We start from the raw sequence: 20,827 nt of genomic DNA on the forward strand, positions 1-20,827 counted from the left end.
TTGCTTCAGAGATTACTGATTTAGCAGCCTAGACAGATAGCACGGTGTCATGTGCAGCATACGACTATAGCCTTAATTATCCTAACAGACTTTGGGAGAAACAGTCTAAACCCCGTCATTACGCAGAATCTGAACATGCTGAGCCAGAAGGTATCATTTCGGTCTTCCTGCCTGACCTCCTTTATACTGCAAAGAATTCCCACTGTGGCCACCTGAGCACCACTGCATTTTCAACAGGATACCATAAATAGCAATAATAATTCCAGACACTGAATATACACCCAAGCTTTGGCCCCATAATGACAGTGCTGAAGCATCCCAGTAACCTCTCTGAGACAGGCAGGCAGCAAAAATTATGCCAGTGTTAATCTGGATGGCTTCGTTGTATATTTTTATCCTGACACCTTCAGATGCTTCTCATTTGATTCTTTTCAGCAGGGAAAAGGCTAAAACGATACCCTGAAATTCAGAAGTATTTCCCATAAGGACAGCTTCACTTTAATGGCAAAGGTTACAGCCAAAGATGATTTGTTAAATGGAGACAACTTAGCTTTTTTTGGGGGTGTGAAATGAGTTCAGAGAAAGATCAAGCTATTGCTCCATGTCAAGAAGTTCTGCAGCACATCAAGAAAACGCTACAGCCTGGATGCTACAGCCTTCTCACCTGGTGATTGGTCTGTCCACGCAGAAGTGCCTTGGGTTCCCCTTGAGTTTTTCTACCATACAGAGCCTTAAACTGGCTAAAGAATCCCCAAGAGGCAGCATTTTCTTGGTGCGACTGCATGACCTGTACTCAACAAAAAGCAAGACTCAGCCCACCATCCTCCTCTGTCCAAAGCCAAAGCTGTGTGCGCTCTGTGGGGTTCTATTTGTTATCTCACAGAACAGATAAGTTTCATCTAATTCTGCAATGGCATCTTGGATTTATTTACCCTGAGTGCATCCTATAAGTGGTAAATCATATTCTTTCCATTGGACACTCAAGGTCTTCCATAGTCAAACTTCTGCTCTGTTACAGACCTGATCAAAGCGGATCCATGGAGTTTTTTACTGGATGAGCTTCAGAACATTAGTGGCTGAAACACTGCATACTTTTATTCCAGAGCTCATCAGAGTTTCACTACACCTTGGAGACTTTACTCTGACAGCTACATGGCATTGTAAACAGAGGACTTCTCTATTTCCTGCACAGATTGTACCATCCAGGGACATTTCTTTTCCAACAGGTTCACTTCTCAGCACGCAGCAAATATTTTCAAAAGAGCAGCATTTCCTGTGAAACCATTTAATCCAATCCAACCAGCATATCTATTTGTTTCACGAGGGTTACATTTACATTCCAGTAGTACCTTGTGCCATAAGAGACCAAATTCTCCTTGTATTAGGCCCTGTGCAAAGAGATCTTACCCCAGAATTTCGATTTCAGTAGACAGGATCACAAAGGAAAGAGTTACCTGCATCTTACCAAAAAAATATGTGACAGTTGAAGCGACTGCAGAGGGAGACCTAGGGAGTTTGGGATCCAAACCCAGATAATTCAAATTTAGCACCATAACTACAAAAAAGCAAAATTAGTTTCAGCAGTTAGTTTCAGACAAAGATATGCTCTGTAAGTTTATCATTTTATTTCCAATGATAAAAAGGTATCTCCTTTAAGAATCCCTGTCTACTTTGCTGCCTCTTGGTTCATTGCAAACACAAAGGCAGAAAAGCATTCAAACTGGGAAGGCAACACATCAAGCGTTTGTGCTGCAGGTGCTACAGGCACTGCTGAGGAGCCTAGTGGAAAGGCCAGTTTGCTGAGTTCGGACAATGAAAACAGCCTTTCTACACCCTCTTTGTAATGTGCTGCTGTTTTGACTCTTAAATGGACCCTGGCACCACAGGGAATTGTTCCAGCCCAGGCCTCCCACTCCTGACCCATTTTCATTTCATTTCCTCTCCCCCAGCTTTGTCATATGTCAGGAGCATATTATACCTTTCAGAGTTTCCTGCTAATTTGGTCATCACAGGGAGCCTCCAGAAGAACACAGTAATTACCATGTTAAATCAGACTAGTCTTTTAGCAGAGATAACTCCGACTCTGCCCCACGCAGGATCGCTTTGCGAGGAAGACAGGGTTTGGCACAGTTCTCTGGAGCCAAAATGGGAGCGAGCGCATCGGCAGCCCTGCGTGGGACGGGGAGCCCGTCACCCTTGGCACGGCCACGCGTGCACCAGGCGAAGCGGTAGGTTTCAGGCAAACTGAGAAGCGTTCGGCTTTCCCCAGGAAAATGAGCAAGGCAAGAGAGGTGGGAAGCATGTCCACCCTCTGGAGCAGCTCTCACAACGTTTGGAAGAGAAGAGGGACCGTTTAGAGCATCTAAACTATAAGTTTTATTTGGTAAAGTCTGAAGATTTTGATTAAAAGGTAAAAAAAAAAAAAGACCATTCTTGTTTTAAAGTATTCTTTTAAAAAGTTGTCAATACCTTTGAACCTGCTGAGCTACGGCGTAATTCAGCCAAGTGCTGTGAGGAAAAATAGCTCTCTTCAGTTCAGTTTGGGGCAAAACTTTTTTCTATTAATGCCATGTGTTAAGCTTTTTCACAGCTTTTGAACATAAAGAACCTTTTGGTTTAGCTCTCCACAAATTTCGGAGCCAACATGGAAACCAAAACCAAAAACGTATGGCTTTGCAGCTCCTAAAAACATCAGCAGAGGTTAACCTCAAATCTTTAACCAGCTTATGTAAACATCTGAGATGAAGGCAAGCTGACCTCTGGCAGCGTTCGCACAACCAGCCTTCCTGATGCCTCACCAAAGCACAGGCAATAAACACTAAAGTAAATACTAATACACAAACCTAGGAGTATCAGATGTACCAGACCAAAGCCCCAAGTGTGATGATTTGGACAGGTTTCTCATGTGCTTGGAGCACATACTGCAAGACAAATGAAATTAGAACCCAGTTTTAATTGTTTTCTCCTTGAAGGTGCCCACTTAGGGCTACAGGATTTTAAGGACGATTATAAAAAAAAAAAATGAGAAGAGAAACAGGTGTAAACCGTATCGCTTTAAATGAGGGAAATAAGGAAACCCTGGGGATCCTCTTATATCCTGTACTTGGCCTTGTCCAGTTACAGAAGTTTCAAAGATTCAAGAAACTGGTGTTCAAAAAACAGAAAACCACAAAACGATGTGACTGCTTAGGAAACGTCTTCCCAATTCCCAGATGTCAGAGTCTGGTTACGTACTTTAAAGTTTCTGCTTCCCATACACTCCAACTGTGGACATTTTAACGATACAGACAAGTGCATTTTCTGCTATACTCGGGACCATAATGACATCTTTCAGCCAGGGCCTCAACACACTACATGCTTGTTGAGAAAGAGCAAATGAACATGTCCTAGTACTCCACATTCCAAAACAGACATTTCAGTCTTCTCCTGAATTTTTTTTTTCTTAGGTTTTGCTGTGGGATCACAGAAAGTTCTCTGAAAATAGTGTCGCGTGGTGCTGGAGCTTTTCCTCCCCAGCGTACTGTTGCCGACAAAATACTGCGAGCATCCTCACTTCAAGCACATAGCAGTAAATGTCAAGAGCAGTTTTGCAAGGGAGAGTGGCATTACCTTAAAAAAATTAAAGATGTACTTTAACCTTACCTCCCTGCTCGTTAGTGCTCAGACAAACTAGTAGAGGATGAATTCCAGATACTCTTTTTGGTTGCTTTTGCAAGTCACTAGCTATCTTAGCCTTTGCTTGTGAAAACATGGATAAATATCTGCACCATGGGACAACTGTCAAACACTTGTGAAAAATAAAATGTGCATCTTCCAGGGGAAGAAACCACCTGGTACATCCCCTCTGCCACTGCTGGACGAGGCGTTAATCTGCTCGCCATAACGCTGAGTTTCTGTGACCACCAGGTGATCTGCACAGAGATGAAGAGGCCAAACAAGTTTGTGAGGAAGCAGCAACGTGCACGCAAGATCACTGCCCTCTGCTGAATGGGAGCGGCTTGCGAGGTGCACAGGTTTCCTCCACAAACGGGTGCTGGTAGCAGGGCAATGGCATCAGTTGCATTTCAAGTGCAACATTTAGCAAGAGGAGATCAAGAATCACTTAAGCCCACAGGCATTTTGGTGGTACTAGAGTAGGATCCTGTCAATAATCCTAAAAATACTGACACAAAATATGATGGAGCCTGCTTTGTCCTCTGAAAATGAAGTAAAGGAGATGCACTATTTTCATGTTTGTACATAAACACTAGGAATATTTGACAACATCAAGGAAGCCTCTACTAAGCAAAAGGTACTTTACCCAAATCAAAATACTCAGCCAAGTCATCATTTCAGACAATTAGACTATTAGGGCTGGCCCCACCTCGTATGGTTGCCTTAATTTACAGATCCAGACTTACACTACATTTGCTGCTATTCACCTCTACCCACATTTTAGTTTTACCTCTCTATAGATTTGAGCAGCAGAATTTAATTTTTTCACAAATCTTGCTAACCTTTAATGCTTTACTGTATTACACAGGAAAAAAAGAATACACTGGCAATTCTGAAACAGATCCTTTTAAACATCCTTTCCCTCTCACCATCCCTCAGCAGTACAGGGTTTTCTCTATTCCTTCCACAGCTGCCTTGAGTTAGACTACATGAATAAGCTTATTGGATAACTACCTAATTGCACATTAGCACAGAAACAAAACACTTAAACTGTCACTTTACATTTTCAAGACAACTAACTTATTTTTAACACAGTCCCCAGCAAGTCAGGACTACACAGAGGTTCAAACCAACGCAGTCAAGCATACGGAAAAAAGAAGTTGCATGCTTTAATCCCACCATTTCTATTTTGCTTCTTAAAATCTGTTAAAACAACTTATGTCTGTTTCGTTTGATCAGTGCTTACAGGAAAATTTCCTGCACTTGATTACTGGTGATGGCAGACTGATAACAGCACATGGAAACTCTCTATAAGGTTAAACCTTTAAAGAATTAAAAATGGTTTGAAGGATAAACTTTTTATGAGTAGGATAAATTTATTTTTCCTTACAGACACAATGCACGCAGTGCTTCACAGGTAGCAAAGTCAGAGGGTTTTTTCCTTCCTTAGACACCAAGCTATTTCACACACGAGGAATATTCCGCCCCTGCTTCAGACTGGAAAATGGAATCAACCAAACCCTAAGCACCATGAACATAATCCACAATGTCAGCCCTGGCACCGGCTAATACTTCTTGTAGGAACCTAGTGTCAAAACTAGAGACAAGAGCAAGTGAAAACACATCCTTGGGAGAGTTTAGCCTCCCCTCTGCCTCTACATTTTTACTCTGAAAAGTGACAGCTCCATTTGTTGCAAACAAAATTTCTGCCAGTGACCGTTTCATCACTTCACCGTGATCAGAAGTCAGAGGCTGCCGAGAACATTGTACAGGATTGCTCCAAACACGTTTTGTTTCTGTATCTTTGATCATTCTGTTCCTCTGTAGTCTCCACCTTGGCTAATTTCTACAAGCACACCTGCTGAGGGCCCTCAGGTTTGCACAGGAAAAGCACTCCCGGCTCAAGGCTTTTCACCAACCCATGGCTGAAGCATCTCTTGGCTTAACTGAACTCACAAACTTGGACTGGAAAAGTCTCAGGGAAACACGTAGATGAACCAACCTGGGGCGCTCTCCCCCTCCAGCAGTCCCACATGAAGGCTGAACACAGCAATAGGGGGAGGTAGCTTTTACCTTTCAGACATTTCAATTTTTAATTGCATGTCTGTGTTCAGCTGTCACTTGCCATCCCACGCGGGGAGAAGCTTCATCACTCAAGACAACTCCTGGCCATCTAGTCACTTTTGAGACTGCAGAACTGTCCTGACACATTCAAACCTGCGCTAAGACCAATTATGCCAGCCAGCATGCCATACTGATGACCCCTCCCCGCGCCAATGTTTCTAGTGTGCATGAAGTTCTACAACAAAATGCAGATTTTCTTCAATGAAAAGGTATAATTGCCATCAGGAAAGACCTATAGGCCCTGCACCCGCACTCACATACTTCTCTCAGCAAAGCACTCCCAGTGTAATACGGCCTGAGGCACTGAGGCTCTGTTCCCTTGTAAACTGATCTTAGAGCAAACTCCAAGCTCCTGAGGAGATGAGCTGGTGCAATGATCTGTTACATGCACAGTGCTCAGGAAAAGACCATCTTTAAACAGGAAACCTAAAACGAGAAAAAGTGCCTTGTTAACTCTTTAGGCCCTGAGGCTTTGGTAGCAAAACATATGGTCAGAATTACCAGCCAAAGCAAGGCAGAACAGCTCACTGTGCCTACGCTGCCCTAGCAGTACGTTACCTTGGTTTACAACATTGATTTTTCATAATATGAAGAACCAAAAACCTTATTAGTAAAAACCAGTACTTTCTCGGAGTGCTCAATTCTTTCATGAGTTTTCTTACGAGAGGCCTGTCATGATAAAGACAGATGCTTTTCAAATGGAAAGGTGAATTCTTTCCAGAAGGTATTCCTGGATTCTAGGCAAAATACAGTCTCCAAAAGTTTTAGGGCTAAACTTTCTTCTCCTTAAGTAAGGCAAATGGGAAACTTGAAACACTGATTTTTCAAACAGATTCCATACATTACTGTTAAAAATGAAAGCTGAATGTTCCTGAATTTAAAGATCAGCACTGTAGACCTTTAAAACAACCCAAAGTTACACAGCAGAAATATTACACCTTTCCTGAAAAGGCGTTAAGTTCTTGGAAAGTCCTCAAGAGACTATTTCATTAGAGGCTAGAGCCCAATCTCATTGTGGGCCAGTTCTTTTGTTCTACTGCTTTGCAATAAAGGTCGGTATTTATTCATTCCTCGAGGTTGCTGCTCTGTTGGCTTCTGATGCAACCCCCTGTATCTTTTGCTCAATGGGGGATTCAGATCCCGGTCCCTGCCCTCAGGCAAAACATATGTTCCACTCCAACCTGAATCCAACAAGGGTGTTTGCAAGGGAATAAATTGTTTTATGTTTATTAATCACCTGCATGCAAATAGGTGCCAATAAAAACTCCAGGCAGCTTCTCTGCCAGACTCACATGATCTAATAGCACCACGCCCCAGTTTTGGTGTCTGAAATAACGAACACCTCCAATAAGGAGGCACTACTTTGATATGCAGTGACAAAAACAGCACATCAGCTCAGCCACTCTGCAGTGATGACTTTGAAGAGAGACAAGAAACCTGCAAAAACATTCAACATCAGTGGTAAAATAGAGATGCTGCACATTAGGCTAAACAAATACATTAATGCAACATGAAGGGGTGAGATTTCAATCACAGAACTAGAACACTCAGTCTCTACTCATGTTAAATGTGACCTGCCAGGAGAAAACAGTCAGGCCGGGCACTTACTTTCCTAGAAGTTTGAAGAGGCGTTTAAAAGACAACAAATTTTAGCAAAATTTCAATAGTTATATGCAACTGGCCTTAAATAAAAGCCATTGCAGCAATTACCAGAACAAACCCAGCTGATAATCTCATTCTGGAAAGAATTAAACTACAAGGCCTGATGGGATCTCAGTGAAGAATTAGATTTAAGAGGGGCAGTCTTAAGAGGCAGGATGAGTTAAGGCACGGGAGCAGCAAATTTCTTCTGCGACAGCAAGCGAGACTCAGTCTCTAATCCAGTTCTCACATGTTCAGTAAGATGAGTACTTGGGTCTTTGAGACAGGATCTTCCCCAAAAAGTTGCCGAACATTCTCAACCACACTACTGAGGCAAGGCCAAAAAAGCTTTGACAAATACAGTTAGGTCTGTCACTTACCTTTCCCAGCCAAGAACTTGGGTGTTGTGCCACGCCACACAAGTAACACAGACTGCACACCATCTCGCACACACCCGCCCTCCTATTTCCGAGATTCTTTTTCTGAGCTTATTGAAGCATAAAACAAGCACCCAAACAGAACATTTTAAACAGTCAACTCCCTCACTGCGAGTTCAATTAGGGAAGCAGCCTCAATGAAAATTATTCTCAGAAGAACCACTTCTGGGCAGACTGCAAGTATCAGCCACATGATAATTATGTGAGGCTGTCCTGTGAATGGAGCTTTTATACAGAAGCATCATCTAGAGCCCAGACAGATCAGTGATTATTCTCATGGAAACAAAGCTCTAGCTAGTTAAGAGTAATTCAAAGATTTATGAAAAATGCTGCAGTTTTATTTCTCATTGAAGTTCTTTCATGTTCTTCTAAATGTACAGACACATCAATTATGAAGAATCACGCAATTGATACATCGGTTTGTATTTAAAATACTTAATGCAGTTGTGGGCCTACTGTGCCGGCAGGAGAATATTCTCTCCCAGTAAACAGAACCACAACCAGGTGAGTTAAAAATGACACTAGCATTTTAAAAATCCATTCTATGTGAAAATCTGTTCTTTCACCTTTCACTTGGATTAGATTGAAACAAAGTACAAAGCCAACAATGGTAACATCTTCAGAAAAATAAAGTAGATGCTGCATGTTTTGCACGAAACACTTGCCCGGTGTTTGCTGAGCTCTAGTTATGAGAGTGGATGACAGCAGACTGTCATCTAGAAAATACAGTACCAGTTTTCCCACATGTAAGAAAACTTATGGGGAGGGGGAAGGAAAAAATCAGAAGAAAGAAAGTAAGTAACCCGAATGTGCACCCATTAACAGTAAATCAAGTTTCACCTTCACAGTGGAACAAATTACGTAAATACTCTCAGGAAGGATCAGCGGAGTAAAAAGATAAAACTGGCTATATAAATGTCAATTTTTATTCGATCTCCCAGTACAGTACATGACTTGTGAGCTTCAAACGAATAGAAAAAACAAAAGTGAACAAGACAGACGACTGCCGAAGAAAGATCTCAGGGGTTAGGACATCGCTTTGGAAAGGAGTATATTGTCCACTTCATGGATGCCATCTTTGTCAATGAACCGGGCATTGAAAGAAGTCAGATTTAGGATGAAGCGTTTCTGAAGCTGTTCAACAAAAGAGAAAAAGACAAAGGAGATGAGGTTCATTCAAAGCTTAAATTATGGTCTCCTCTTATTTAAGGGATATGCTGTTGCACATCAAAATTTCTGTCCTGGTTCTAATGACCTGAAATATTAGGAGCTTTTGTCACTGCTCAGGAATCAGTGTGAGCTTTTTCTCTGTTATAAGACTGTCCATGTTCGACAAGCCTAGCCTAGAGATGCAGAATACACAAGCTCATTAGCAAGGATGACATTTATGCAGGAAGCCTAGTGTGGGTTACAACTTAGGGCACGAAGTGTACGCATCAAAAAGATACTTCAACCAGAACCTCTTTAGAGTATTTCTTCCTGATGTTTCCCCAAATGTTTCTTCCCGGTTACACTCAGGTCAATCTCATAAAGACAAGGATAAAGAATATCTTCCTACAATAAAAGCCTTGGAGTCTGAAAGGTTATGTTTACACTAAAATTGATCATGAACTTTAAGGTCGAATCTTTACCTCAGACATCCCTTCACAAGCTGGAAGAGAAGCACACGTAGAAGTATATAACAGTTAAGTGCAATACAATTAACAGAAGGATGCTTGCATTATGTTCAGAAGAAACATAAAAGAAAGAAGTCAAAGACTGTGTGTATCAATATTATGCTAAGCATGGAAGAAGCAGAAGTAAAGAAAAGCAATTAAGCTTCGAGTTTATGTTCTGGAGGACATGAACCATGCCAAGACAATGCAAGTGCCCACAAACCCTTTTCCTCAGTAGCTATTCCACATCTGATCAACGTGCATTTATTACCCCTTCTGGCAAAGACAGCAAAAAAAGGCAACAAGAGGAACAGGAAAATATCAGCAAATGAATGCAAACAAACATTCCTTTCTCAAGATCATAAGGGCCTAAGTTTGGCAACTCACCTCCTCTAGACATTTTTTTAGGAGCTCCACAGCTTCCTCACGTGTGATACCTGAACGAGAAAACATCCACAGATTGATTTAATTAGAGGCCATCCCTCTCAACAGAAACTTTATTAAATTTAAACAACTTTTCAGCTGAGCACCAAAACCTCTTCTTCCCAGCTCACAGAAAACACTTTCCAGATGTACCAAGGACGCCCTGCACCGAAGCACTCACGCTGCAACAAGCCATTGAGAATCGATTTGTTACACCGAATGGGAAGCATGACGGAATTTTGCCTCCCATGGCCAGGGACTGGGCTTCGGAGAAGTCCAGCCGTCTCTCCCTCCTCGAGTTTATTACAGCTTTAAATCAGCTCCATCTGTCCACAGCCGGCTGCAAGTCAGCGACAGTAGGCGGAGATTGGTTTTAGTGCTTCGTTCCCTGCTGGGTATTAGTTTTAATAATGGGAAAGGCACGTGTGCGATGCCCCTGCTTTTCTCACACATTAGGATAAAATCCAGCACTCTATAGGGATGACAAGCCATGACAGCATATTGTAGCTCACTATTTTCCTCTTTTCACAAGGAATGGTGAAAATTGAGCACTATAATTTTCAAGGGACATGACTAGAAAACAATCGAGCTCTGTGGATCTCAAAAGCTGTTTCTAGAAGTTGTTCCAGACCTGCACTCACTGTCAGGCAGAAGTCCCATTAGAATAAAATTGACAGTTTAGAGCTACACTTCTTGCAGGAGGTAGATGAAAGGATAACTGCGCGAACATCTCTGCTATGAGATTAAACTCAGCTTTGCACACAGGAGCAAAGTAGTTTTGTAGCTAAAGCCAAAGATGTCAGATTAACAATATTCCAAGCTTTGTACATTTCCTCATTGCAAAGTGGGGATGGGGCCACGTTCACTCCTTGGCAGTGTAAGAACTGGATTATGATTCTAAAATTAAAACTTTAGACAGGTACAGGCTTGTACAAGAATTACAATCAAGAGCTACCATCTGCATAAAACTGTAAACCAAACCAACCAATCTTCATCACCACCACTTCAGAGTATGGGATATAATCTTGCTAGGAATGCTTTTTCACTTGTATGTTTTTCATGTACCACACACAAAGTCAATCCAAGATATGGAGCAATAGGATCTGGGACTGCCCTCTGAAGACTGAGACTCTGGGAAAACGTACATGTCAGAGCCAAGAGACAAGTAGAGGATAAAGTTATCAAAACGTTATTTATTAAAAACAGACTACTGGGAGCTAATGGTCCAGGGAAGTCTAGTCATGTTTTAGAATAAATTGAAACTTCCTTCGCTTACAGCCTGTTATGCTTCAAACAGGAAAACACTTGCAGGAGTTGACTAGTTTCACGTTACCATTTCAGTTAAAACAGAAGGCAATCTTTAAAGCTGCATTTATTCTAACAAAAAGTCAAATTCAAATCTGTAGCAACACAGCAATTGCGCTGGACCATCTGACTCAGCAAACGCCAATCTCTCAGTTTAAGCCTTTGATTTATTAATCATTAGCAGGAGAATTTTCTTCTCCATAGACTCCACTTACTTGGCTTGTAATAGCGGTCAAGGATGCTGAGGGTAAGGAATGCACCATATCCGTGTGCTGCAAAAGGAGCTTTAGCCAGAGCTGCGAGGTAATCCATGTAATAAAGGGCAGGACCTTCATGGTCATCGTAACCAGCCAGGAGAAGGTTGACGTGGTAAGGGGTCTACAAACACAAACCCTGTTTTCATTAAAGCTGCCACACCCAAATCTTGGAATCTTAATTCCCCGCGCCACCGACAGAATAGCAACGTAGCTGGTTCTACAATGCTTTGCCATAAAATGCTACCAGCAACTACATCAATACTGTCTGCAGGAGATGAGGGATTTCAATCCAAAAACGATTAGGTACTTTGGTAACATGGAACACAGAAGCAAATAAAAACATAAAACTCTGATTCTCCTGAAAACTACTGGGTTAGAGTTTTTTTTTTTTTAAAGCTTTCACAGCACATTCAAACTTAAGAAAACTTTAATTATGTTTTCATACCAGATCCTTCATCCCAACATAAAACTTGTGGATTTTTACTGTCAACATGTGAGCACAATGTGAACATTTTGCAGTTTATAAGAACTTCTTTGTTAATTTAGCATGCTCTTTTCTCAGTCACGCTGCTGCTAACCATAGACCATTTTAGCACATATGAAAGCTCACATAGAGTGCAAACAGTTATAGACAGTGTCACGCCATCTTGTTAATTGATAGTTACATTTTTATTGCACATACCAAGTTTAATCTTTAGTATTAGGCTAACTTGACCAACTGAATGGAGGAGACCTAAGGAATTGGTTTATTTCTATTGAAAACTGACTACTAAGATACTGCTACATCTTAGCAATAGCTTTTTTTGGTTGGAAACAGTTTTCTTGAACTAGAAATCTACTCTGCTTTAGCTGCTGCCTCCTCTGATCCTCACTTATGACTTCAGCGAGAGCCCATCATGTAAGACTGAGAAATATCTACTTATGCAAAAAGACTGTGCAACTGTATTAATGTAAACATGCCTTTTTATTGCGCTGTACTGGCAAGTTTAGCAATTCCTTGGCAGGTTTAGTGTATTCCACCATAATGAATACAGCAGATGTCCCAATACATCTTCTTCCAAGATGTGTACTTTATAAGACCATGAAACATGCATGCACTGTACTATTGTTAAATGTAGGCTCATTTCATTAAATTTCAAAAAAGAAAATTTTTGGTTTTTATATATTTTTTTGAAAAATGCTTTTATATACTTCCAGTATTTTCACATTCATGTGTTTCTCATTAATCATACTAACAGGATAGCTCTTACAATGCTGGAAAGTCTAGATCACCAAAGCAACAAAATGAGGGAAGAAAATGATGATGCAACTAAGGATACATTAGAATGAGCAAACGCAACTTCACCCTACAGCCAAAACATTAACTTTATCACAGGAAAAAGTTCACTTTGATAATAAGCACAGTGAATTTGCACTCAAAAAAATATTACAGGATACTATATTTTGACTTTCACCAGATAGTAAGAAAGAATAAAGCAGACTACAGCTATATATCAAACATCACTGTAAATGGTGTGATTTAATCTTCAAAGCATTCAAGACTATTTGGAACCAAGTTACCATGCAGCTGTATTCGTTTAATTAGTCTGTATTTCATCATTTATTTATTCTGAAACATCACACAAGTTGATATTTAAGAGCCATGACACAAGATCACTCAAATTATTGTGTGACTTTGAATTACCAACATTGGCATATGTGAGACACTCAACCATAAATAAATGGTGTTACACAGACTTAAATGAATCTGTAAGCTGTTCTTCAGTTCTCCCACTAATGGTCTGTGAGACAACTTCTTAAAACTCAAACGTAAATAAAGCATCCCCTATGCCTTCCTATTATTCAAGAAAGGCAGGATTTCAATGTTAGAAAATATACATAATCTCTTTACCACCTCCATGACTACAAGTGAAATTGGCAGACAGCACCTCTTGGTGCTGTCTTAGTGGGACTAAGATCTCCGTGCTGGGACTGGTACTCCTTGTACGTCTCAATCCTTCTGCCCATTCCAAAGGCAGCCTTGGCTTTTGTAACCCAATCTATGCCAGCAGCTCAGAACTCTTCGGAGGACTGGTGTGATTAAAGGGCTACCAAATGAGTGGATGACTAACATTCCAGGCTAGATTAGATTTTAACTTTTTCCCAAACTTAACCTTCCTATTAGAAGCAGTATTTCTCATCCCAAGTAGCTTTGCACTTCATGCTGTTTGATTTAAAGTAACTACAGCAATTAAGAGAGGTGTGAAATTCTTCAGAATTTACAGCTGAGGAGAACAGTTGTGATAAATACACTAAACCAACAAGATCAGCAGCAGGAGGCTGGGCGGTGACAAGCAGCGGTGTGACATCTGGCGGAAGCCAAAGTCACAGCAAGGGGGGAAAGGTGGGCGTGAGGAAGCATCCTGCCAGGCGCGGACAAGGAGAGAGGAACTGACAGTCTTCCTTTGGACTCAGGCCAGACCCTGTCACCTATAATTAAACGTGGCATCACAACAAGGCGCTGAACTTCGTCGGGTTTGGAGGGGCAGGGGGTTGTCTTTCCTATTCCCACCACCATGCAGCCTCAGTAGTATGTGACATGTACTAACCCTGGCACTTGATTCAGCAGGTGAATCGAGGGAGATGCTGGAGGAGGTAACAGTGGAACGGGAACTACAGCACCACTCACCTACAGGAAAGCCAGCTGGCTCCAAAGCTGCTTCTAGGTTTGCCTCAGTTGCACAATATAAACAGAAATCAACAAAGTTTCTTTTCAGATCCTACTGGGGAGCATAAATCCCATGTTTTAAGAAGAGAAATGCCATAAAAAACCCTGCACATTGACTATTCAGTAAAATAAAAGAGCAGAGTAACGTAATGGCCTTAAGTTACCAGCCCAGTGTCGCTACACTTGATGCTTCCCACCAAAAGAACAACTTCAAGGCACTGCCTTACAAGACGGCCATCCCCAAGATATCAGGAGCTTGGCCCACATGAGCCACAAGGTTCATAAATTGAATCAAACTGGATAACATAAGGAGGAAGCCAGATGGCGATTAACAGTGCAGAACAAGCTCTGTTTTGGGCTGGGCTACGACAACAGCATAGCGCCTGAAAAAGTTCTGTGTCAGTGTTAGCCGCTGCCCTTCACGCCCCTTCTAGCCCCCCCTAACAGAAACCACTTCACACAGTAAATGGCAATACGGTAACAAACTACCTTTTCCCCCACCAAACTTTACTTCTAAACTATTTTCCTACTCCTAACAGGAGGTGGTGGCATGTTTTACCTTTTAATTTATTTTTAACATCCACAAAATTAAATTAGTAGCCTCCAGGAATCCTATATGCAATTTAAATATATACAGACAGCTAGTATTAATCCTTCTGGTATCTCACAAATTATGACTAAAATGTAACAAAATTCACAGGAAACAAATTCTGAGGACAAGGTTTGTATGATCAAATTCTAAATCCCACAAACAAATCATTAAGTGCTATGTTTAAAGAAAAAGAGTTCTCCCTACAGTATAGAGATCACTGTAGTGTGACAGCAGTGTCAGAGTGCGCCACTTGCTCCAGGGCATTGCCATCTGTAACAGCACAACATTTTGTCTCTGGTAAATAAACACATCTGCCTTTGCCAGTGTCCTCCCCACTGTGCTGCCCATCTGGAGCAGGTGAGCTGGAAGACAGGCGTGGGCTCAGGAAGGAGAGGAGACAGGGAGGATCAGGCCTCGAGGGACATGGCACAGAACAAGATGGCAGTGCCACATTAATGCCACAGCCTGCTGGCCAAGTTTACCAAAAAGCCTGTTAAATTACTCCTGCTAGAGGTACTTTAAATCACATGTAAGAAATAGCTGCCTCTGCTTAAGTGGGCAGGACATTCAGTGTCAGCCTCACCTCTACCATCTGTGCAGGTCAGATGCCCTTGAGACAAGCCACCAGCACCAGGCAGCCGACAGCCAGCCGGGCCAGGCACCGAGCAGCATTACTCCTTCGCATCAACCTCAAAAACTGCACAGAATTCCAAGTCACATCCGAACAAAAGCTAAAGCAAGGAGCATCACTGCCAACCATCATCTACCAGCCATGCTTAATCTGTGAAGTTGGCTGAAGTCATTTAAACCAGAAGAGCAGGGTTTCATGTATGAGGCTGAGGCAGGACCCTGTTCCGAGTTCTTCCACTGACTCGCTCTAACTTGAGTAAATTGACAACTTGCTACCTTCAGCTGTCACCCATGTCAGAAATGAGAACAATGACCTTGGGTTGTTCCTGTGGAGGAGCTCTTGAAGAAGGAAGGGTCTGGGCTTCACTCCACACATGCATAATTCTCAACAATACAGCTCTGACATTAATACTGTCCTTCATTTGCTACTGTAAAACACCATTTCAGGCCTGTGCGGTGTACTGTTAGAATAGCAACGTCATTCATCTCACGCCCTAGCCCTGGGGGAGTTGTTCAGCTTCATTCTCAACATCCTATTTCTTCTTGTTTTCCTTCATATTGCATGTTAAGAATGCTAATGAAATGCTTACTAACCTTGGATCTTTAAAGTCCATTTGGCCCTTCATGACATCTTTTCATACTTTGAGAAAATTACCATGAGAAAAATCAGTAATTGCAGTTCAGTAACTTGAAAATACAGCCCCAACTTGGATTTGATATTTACTGAAAGCCTCATGTTGCTGTTTACAAAAGGGACTTGCTTTGCTAAGTACATCAAACAGCTTTGCTCTATCAAATCACTTTCCAAGAAGATTAAACGGATTCAGTGCATCTGCATGAAAACTGACAACCTTATCTCGATGTTAAAGAGGCTTATTTCACTCCGCTGTCTGCAGTGTTTCTGACAAAATGTTTATTGGGCCCAGGGCTGAAATGTTAAGACTATAGTTCTATCAGTTATTGATCAGCGATGTGATAATTTTTAAATAAGCAAATCAAGTTATATTTTAATAAAACATCCTTTCAGCAAAGTGAATTCATCACTAAAGACAGAAGCCGCCACCTTTTTCATCACACTATTACTTGAAAATGGAAATTTTCCCCTGTAAGCCTTTGCCAAAATCTTTCGGCTATTACTCACTCGACTCCGAAGATAGTCAGCTAGGTTTCGTCGTGTAAAGTTTGCAGCTGCAGTAGGAGACAATTCATAACCTGGAGAAGAAATGTGTGTATTTGATAACAGTACAAATCCATAATCATGCTTCACTTCCTGACTTTCCATTGGTATTTTGAAATAAGAAGATATTCTTTAATGACAAAGTGTCATTTGTCTAATTCCAGTTTATTCTGACAGCTACAAGCATAAAAAGGGCCCTCAAAATCCAGGTAGGTCACACCTGTACAGACCATTAAAATACATAGCTTCAAAAAATTAAAATGCTATGGGCACGTAGCCTGAATTTTTCCATCCAGTGTATCAGGAAAACTGATAACAGGTGTCATGCAATGGACATGTTAAAAAATATTTTACTAACAAACCTATGATTGTGTCATTTATCTTACAAATAGGTTAGCTGGGCTTTGGGTAAACCTCTTGGTTTATACTATGTAGCCCAATCTCCATTTCTTCCTCCCGCCCTCACTAACACCTTTGCTTGACACTAAAAATGCACAACCCCTTAAAGCTAGAAAAGTTAGAGAAGCTTTGAGAAGAGCACTTTCCACCAACATTCAGCTGTAAACTGTCCCTATCATTAGCTATGCTTCCAAGCCCTCAGTGAGTACCTGTTCTCCTTCACTCACCATTTCTCATTTTGTAGAGCTGAACATTTTTCTGGATGTATTCTGCAAACTGTACAGTGTCTCCAGCCTCCCCAACACACAGCAGTAAGATCTTTTCACTCATTTTAAACATTTTGTCATGGTCTAGGCAAAGAAAAATAACATGAAGAGCCATGGTCAGGAAAAAGAATTAATCATTTTGCCAATATCATACCACATCATGATTTCTTTCAAAAGCAAGAAAGTAAGAGACTGATAGCTGCATTATGTCCTGCAACACCACCAAAAAAGTCTTCCTGAGCAAACCCTAACATTCAGCTTCCAACAGTTGGTGGCACAGTACACGAGACTTGTTAAACGCATCACCAAGAGAAACAAAGCTGAAATGCTCAAAGTACTTCCTTCAGGAAGGGAGGCATTTCAGGAACACATGGTCTTTCTTACGTAGAAATGAAGGCTAAAACTTCACACAGAATATCGTTTAATACTATATGTGGTGCTTCCTGGCTTCAGGAATAAGAATTTTGCTCAGTGACCATTTACTTTATCTAAATACACTGCACCTGAAGCAAATCCCTTAGTATAAAGCTGAAATATCACCACAGGAGCAAAAGTAATCTTAGGAAATCCAGAACCAAATTCCATGTCAAACGATCCCCGCTTCCCGATATCCAGGACTGTCTCAAAAATTAGCAATTTTGGCAAGTGAGACTTCTTTCAGAAGCGGGTTTTTGCTTGTCATTATTTTTGTGAGAAAATAAAAAAAGAACTTTTAAGTATTGATTATAAATTATAAAACCACCCACTGATACATACGGAAATTAAGGAACAGTAAGCTATACTTTTACTGATAACTGCATTTTTAAAAACTTGTCTGTGTGTATTTGAGGGAATCCAAGTTGTCACGATGACGACACTAAAGACAATTCTGTGCTCACTCTAACATTGCAGGCTCGTCTAATCAGAGCAGACTGGCACTCAGAGCTCTGAGGCAGAAAAATTCAGTAGCCATTGGTGTGAAAGGAAGACCACTCCTCTGTACTGAAGGTAGGTCTATGGAGTAACACTGAACCTCCGCCTCCAAACTTCACCTTCAGTTTACTAAACGCTGCACAACAGATGTGAAGGGTCACGGTCCTCTGATACAATTTCGTGAGTTATTAAAGTACCCAGCAGCTGCACAGAAGCTGCATGTCTTGAGAGTTCAGGAAAGGCACTGATCAGCCCTTGCAATCTATTTGTAAATTAAAGCAAGTATTAGTAAATGCCCATATCCTAAACCAGTACCTATAATTTTTGTGTCCCCGTCCCCCACCCCCACCTGAGACAAATAAATCCTATGTTCTAAGTACATTTTCCTTAAAGTTCATTAATAAACCTACTTGGAACATACATTAACTTACAGAACATTGTTTAAAGTGATCACATCTATATTTTGTACGTGCCACCACCTTTCACAGCCACCTTTCTAACACTATTCCAATTGATACTTACAGACCCGAAGTGAAATATTTTCAGTAAAAGTACTGCTGGCTGTAACACCAATGATTTTATGGGATGTTTATCAATACTACAATCTACAACTTCAAAAAAAGAGAGCTTCTAAACTCCAGTATTTACATTAGATCACCACACCTAGTAAACAAGTTTCAGTCTAGGTCTTGCAACAGCAGGCAGAAAAATTTATTTTCGAGAATTTCAAAGGCTTGATAATCCCGCAGATGTTTTATCACATAAAGAAACCAAAAACAAATTACAATTTGGCTCATAGGCTACCAATTTCACTTGTGTTTTTACTTCCAATATTTCATTTTTCCCTGAATTACATTTTACAGGGTTGTTAGATACAACTAAGCATTTAACCTCACCCACTGTTATCCCTGGGCAGCTTTTTCCCCACACTTGCACGGCAGTATAGAGCAGGGTCCGGGTTAACAAGACAACGCTCACCAAAATAAGCTAACACAACCAGCCAACTCAGTGCAGGTGTATTGGCTTAGGCTTGGAAACTCAGCAACATGCCCTGGGAGACCTATCTCTCTCTGAGCGACAGACACCGGCCAGCAGCCCCGACAACGAACACACACCCAGACTGAAGCACCCAGCAGCCTCCACCCTCACCCGTACCTGCCTATTCTAACAGCCTTCCCTCAGCCGCCGCCACAGCGAGGCTCGGAGCACCCTAACCACACACAGGGAGCCCATCCCGGCCGCTTGCTCACGACCAGAGCCCAAGGGCACGCCGCCCGCCGGGGCCGGGCCTGCCCCGGGGGAGGACAGGGATAACGGGCCCCCCCTCGGGGTAGCGGCGGGGCTCCTCCCGCCGCGCGGGCCTCGCCTCTTACCGTGCTTCATCTGGACGATGCTGGAGGCCGCCACCGTGTCGGCGGCCACCAGGACGTAGTCGGGGCCCTGGATGCCGATGAGGTACTCCATGGCCGGCCGCGCTCCGCCGTCCCCTCAGGCCGCGGCGTGACACAGCGAACCGCCGCCGCCTCCCTCCAGCCCACCCGCCCCGTCGCGCGCATGCGCCGGCGCGCTCCGATGACGCCACCTCCGGTGCTCGCTAGAGGCGCCCGCCCCGGCGGCGAGGGTCACGTGGCGCAGGGCGGCGGCGCGCGCGGCCTGCGGCGGCGGGAGGGTGGGCGTCGTTCGCCCCGTTATATAGCCTCCTCCGTCACCGGTTACAGGGCTGGGCCTAACGAGCCCGTAAAGGCGGCACCCGGGAGGGGCACGGGGATGGCGGGAGGCGCTGGCTGCTCTGTCGGCGTCCCGGGGGCGCCTCACGGAGCCCTCTCCCCCGATCCATCGGGAACGGAGCTCGGGGAGGCGGGGGCTGAGCGGCCGGTGTGCTCCCACAGCAGTCAGCCCTTGGCGGCACACCGCCACGCTCCGTGGGGACAGCGGTGCCCGTACGCGCTGGGGACAGTGGCGGTTTCGGGTGAACCCGGGTTTCCCATCAGGGAAATCACCTGGATTTTGGTTTAGGACAAAAATCTGTGAGCCTGGGTCTTTGGCGCCATTCCCAGCCAAAACACGCCGTGTTTGCCATTAAAGAGCACAATTCCAAGGCAGAGTCTTGATGCAGAAAATGGAGCGGTGACAGTCGCCCGTCCCGCTTCGGCCCCACGCTCTGTGGCATAAAGCCGAAGTGGCTTGGCCATCTCGGCTAGAGCGAAGGCCTGGCTGCTCACGGACGGCGTCCTGCGGAGCGCCAAGGGGGAGAATCCGCTCCAAGCCCTCCTTGTATGGCAGCCGCCCCTTCGGCACAAGTTCATCTGGAAATAAACGACTGGCGCTCCTGCAGCTTCTCATCTATGTAGTCAAAGGGAACTGGGCTGTGAAGGGACAGTGAAATCCTTCTGGGAGCGATGGAGTGATTTGGTTGCTGCCCATCTTTCTGTGTCGGGAGTAGCCCGCAGTGCCAGCTGCATGCAGAGCCGAGCCCTGAGCGGCTGCGCGGGGTGCCCTGCGGCTCCAGCCCCAGTCTGCGGTGACAGCCCGACCGTCCACAGCCGGTAACCAGGAGCGCGTGCTCAGCCCGTCCGCTCCGGGGTCCCTCCTGCTGCCCCAAGCAGGATCCCCCACAATCAAATGGACAAGCCTTAGCTTGACTCACC

At 43.2% G+C, this 20,827-nt stretch overlaps 1 protein-coding gene across 1 annotated transcript; it reads right to left on the reverse strand.

Annotated features, from left to right (window-relative positions):
- Positions 1-8,760: 8,760 nt before the first annotated feature.
- On the reverse strand, positions 8,761-19,759 carry PSMB2 (proteasome 20S subunit beta 2). The gene is made up of 6 exons (XM_075114698.1): positions 19,553-19,759; positions 17,229-17,351; positions 16,567-16,637; positions 11,455-11,617; positions 9,899-9,948; positions 8,761-8,990 (listed from the first exon to the last, which is right to left on the reverse strand). The coding sequence occupies exons 1-6, from the start codon at positions 19,641-19,643 to the stop codon at positions 8,883-8,885; spliced, it is 606 nt and encodes a 201-aa protein (XP_074970799.1). The 5' UTR covers positions 19,644-19,759; the 3' UTR covers positions 8,761-8,882.
- Between the last annotated feature and the right edge of the window lie 1,068 nt (positions 19,760-20,827).

The sequence above is a fragment of the Phalacrocorax aristotelis genome, chromosome 20 (genome assembly GCF_949628215.1).
Source record: "Phalacrocorax aristotelis chromosome 20, bGulAri2.1, whole genome shotgun sequence".
NCBI classification, from domain to species: Eukaryota; Metazoa; Chordata; class Aves; order Suliformes; family Phalacrocoracidae; genus Phalacrocorax; species Phalacrocorax aristotelis.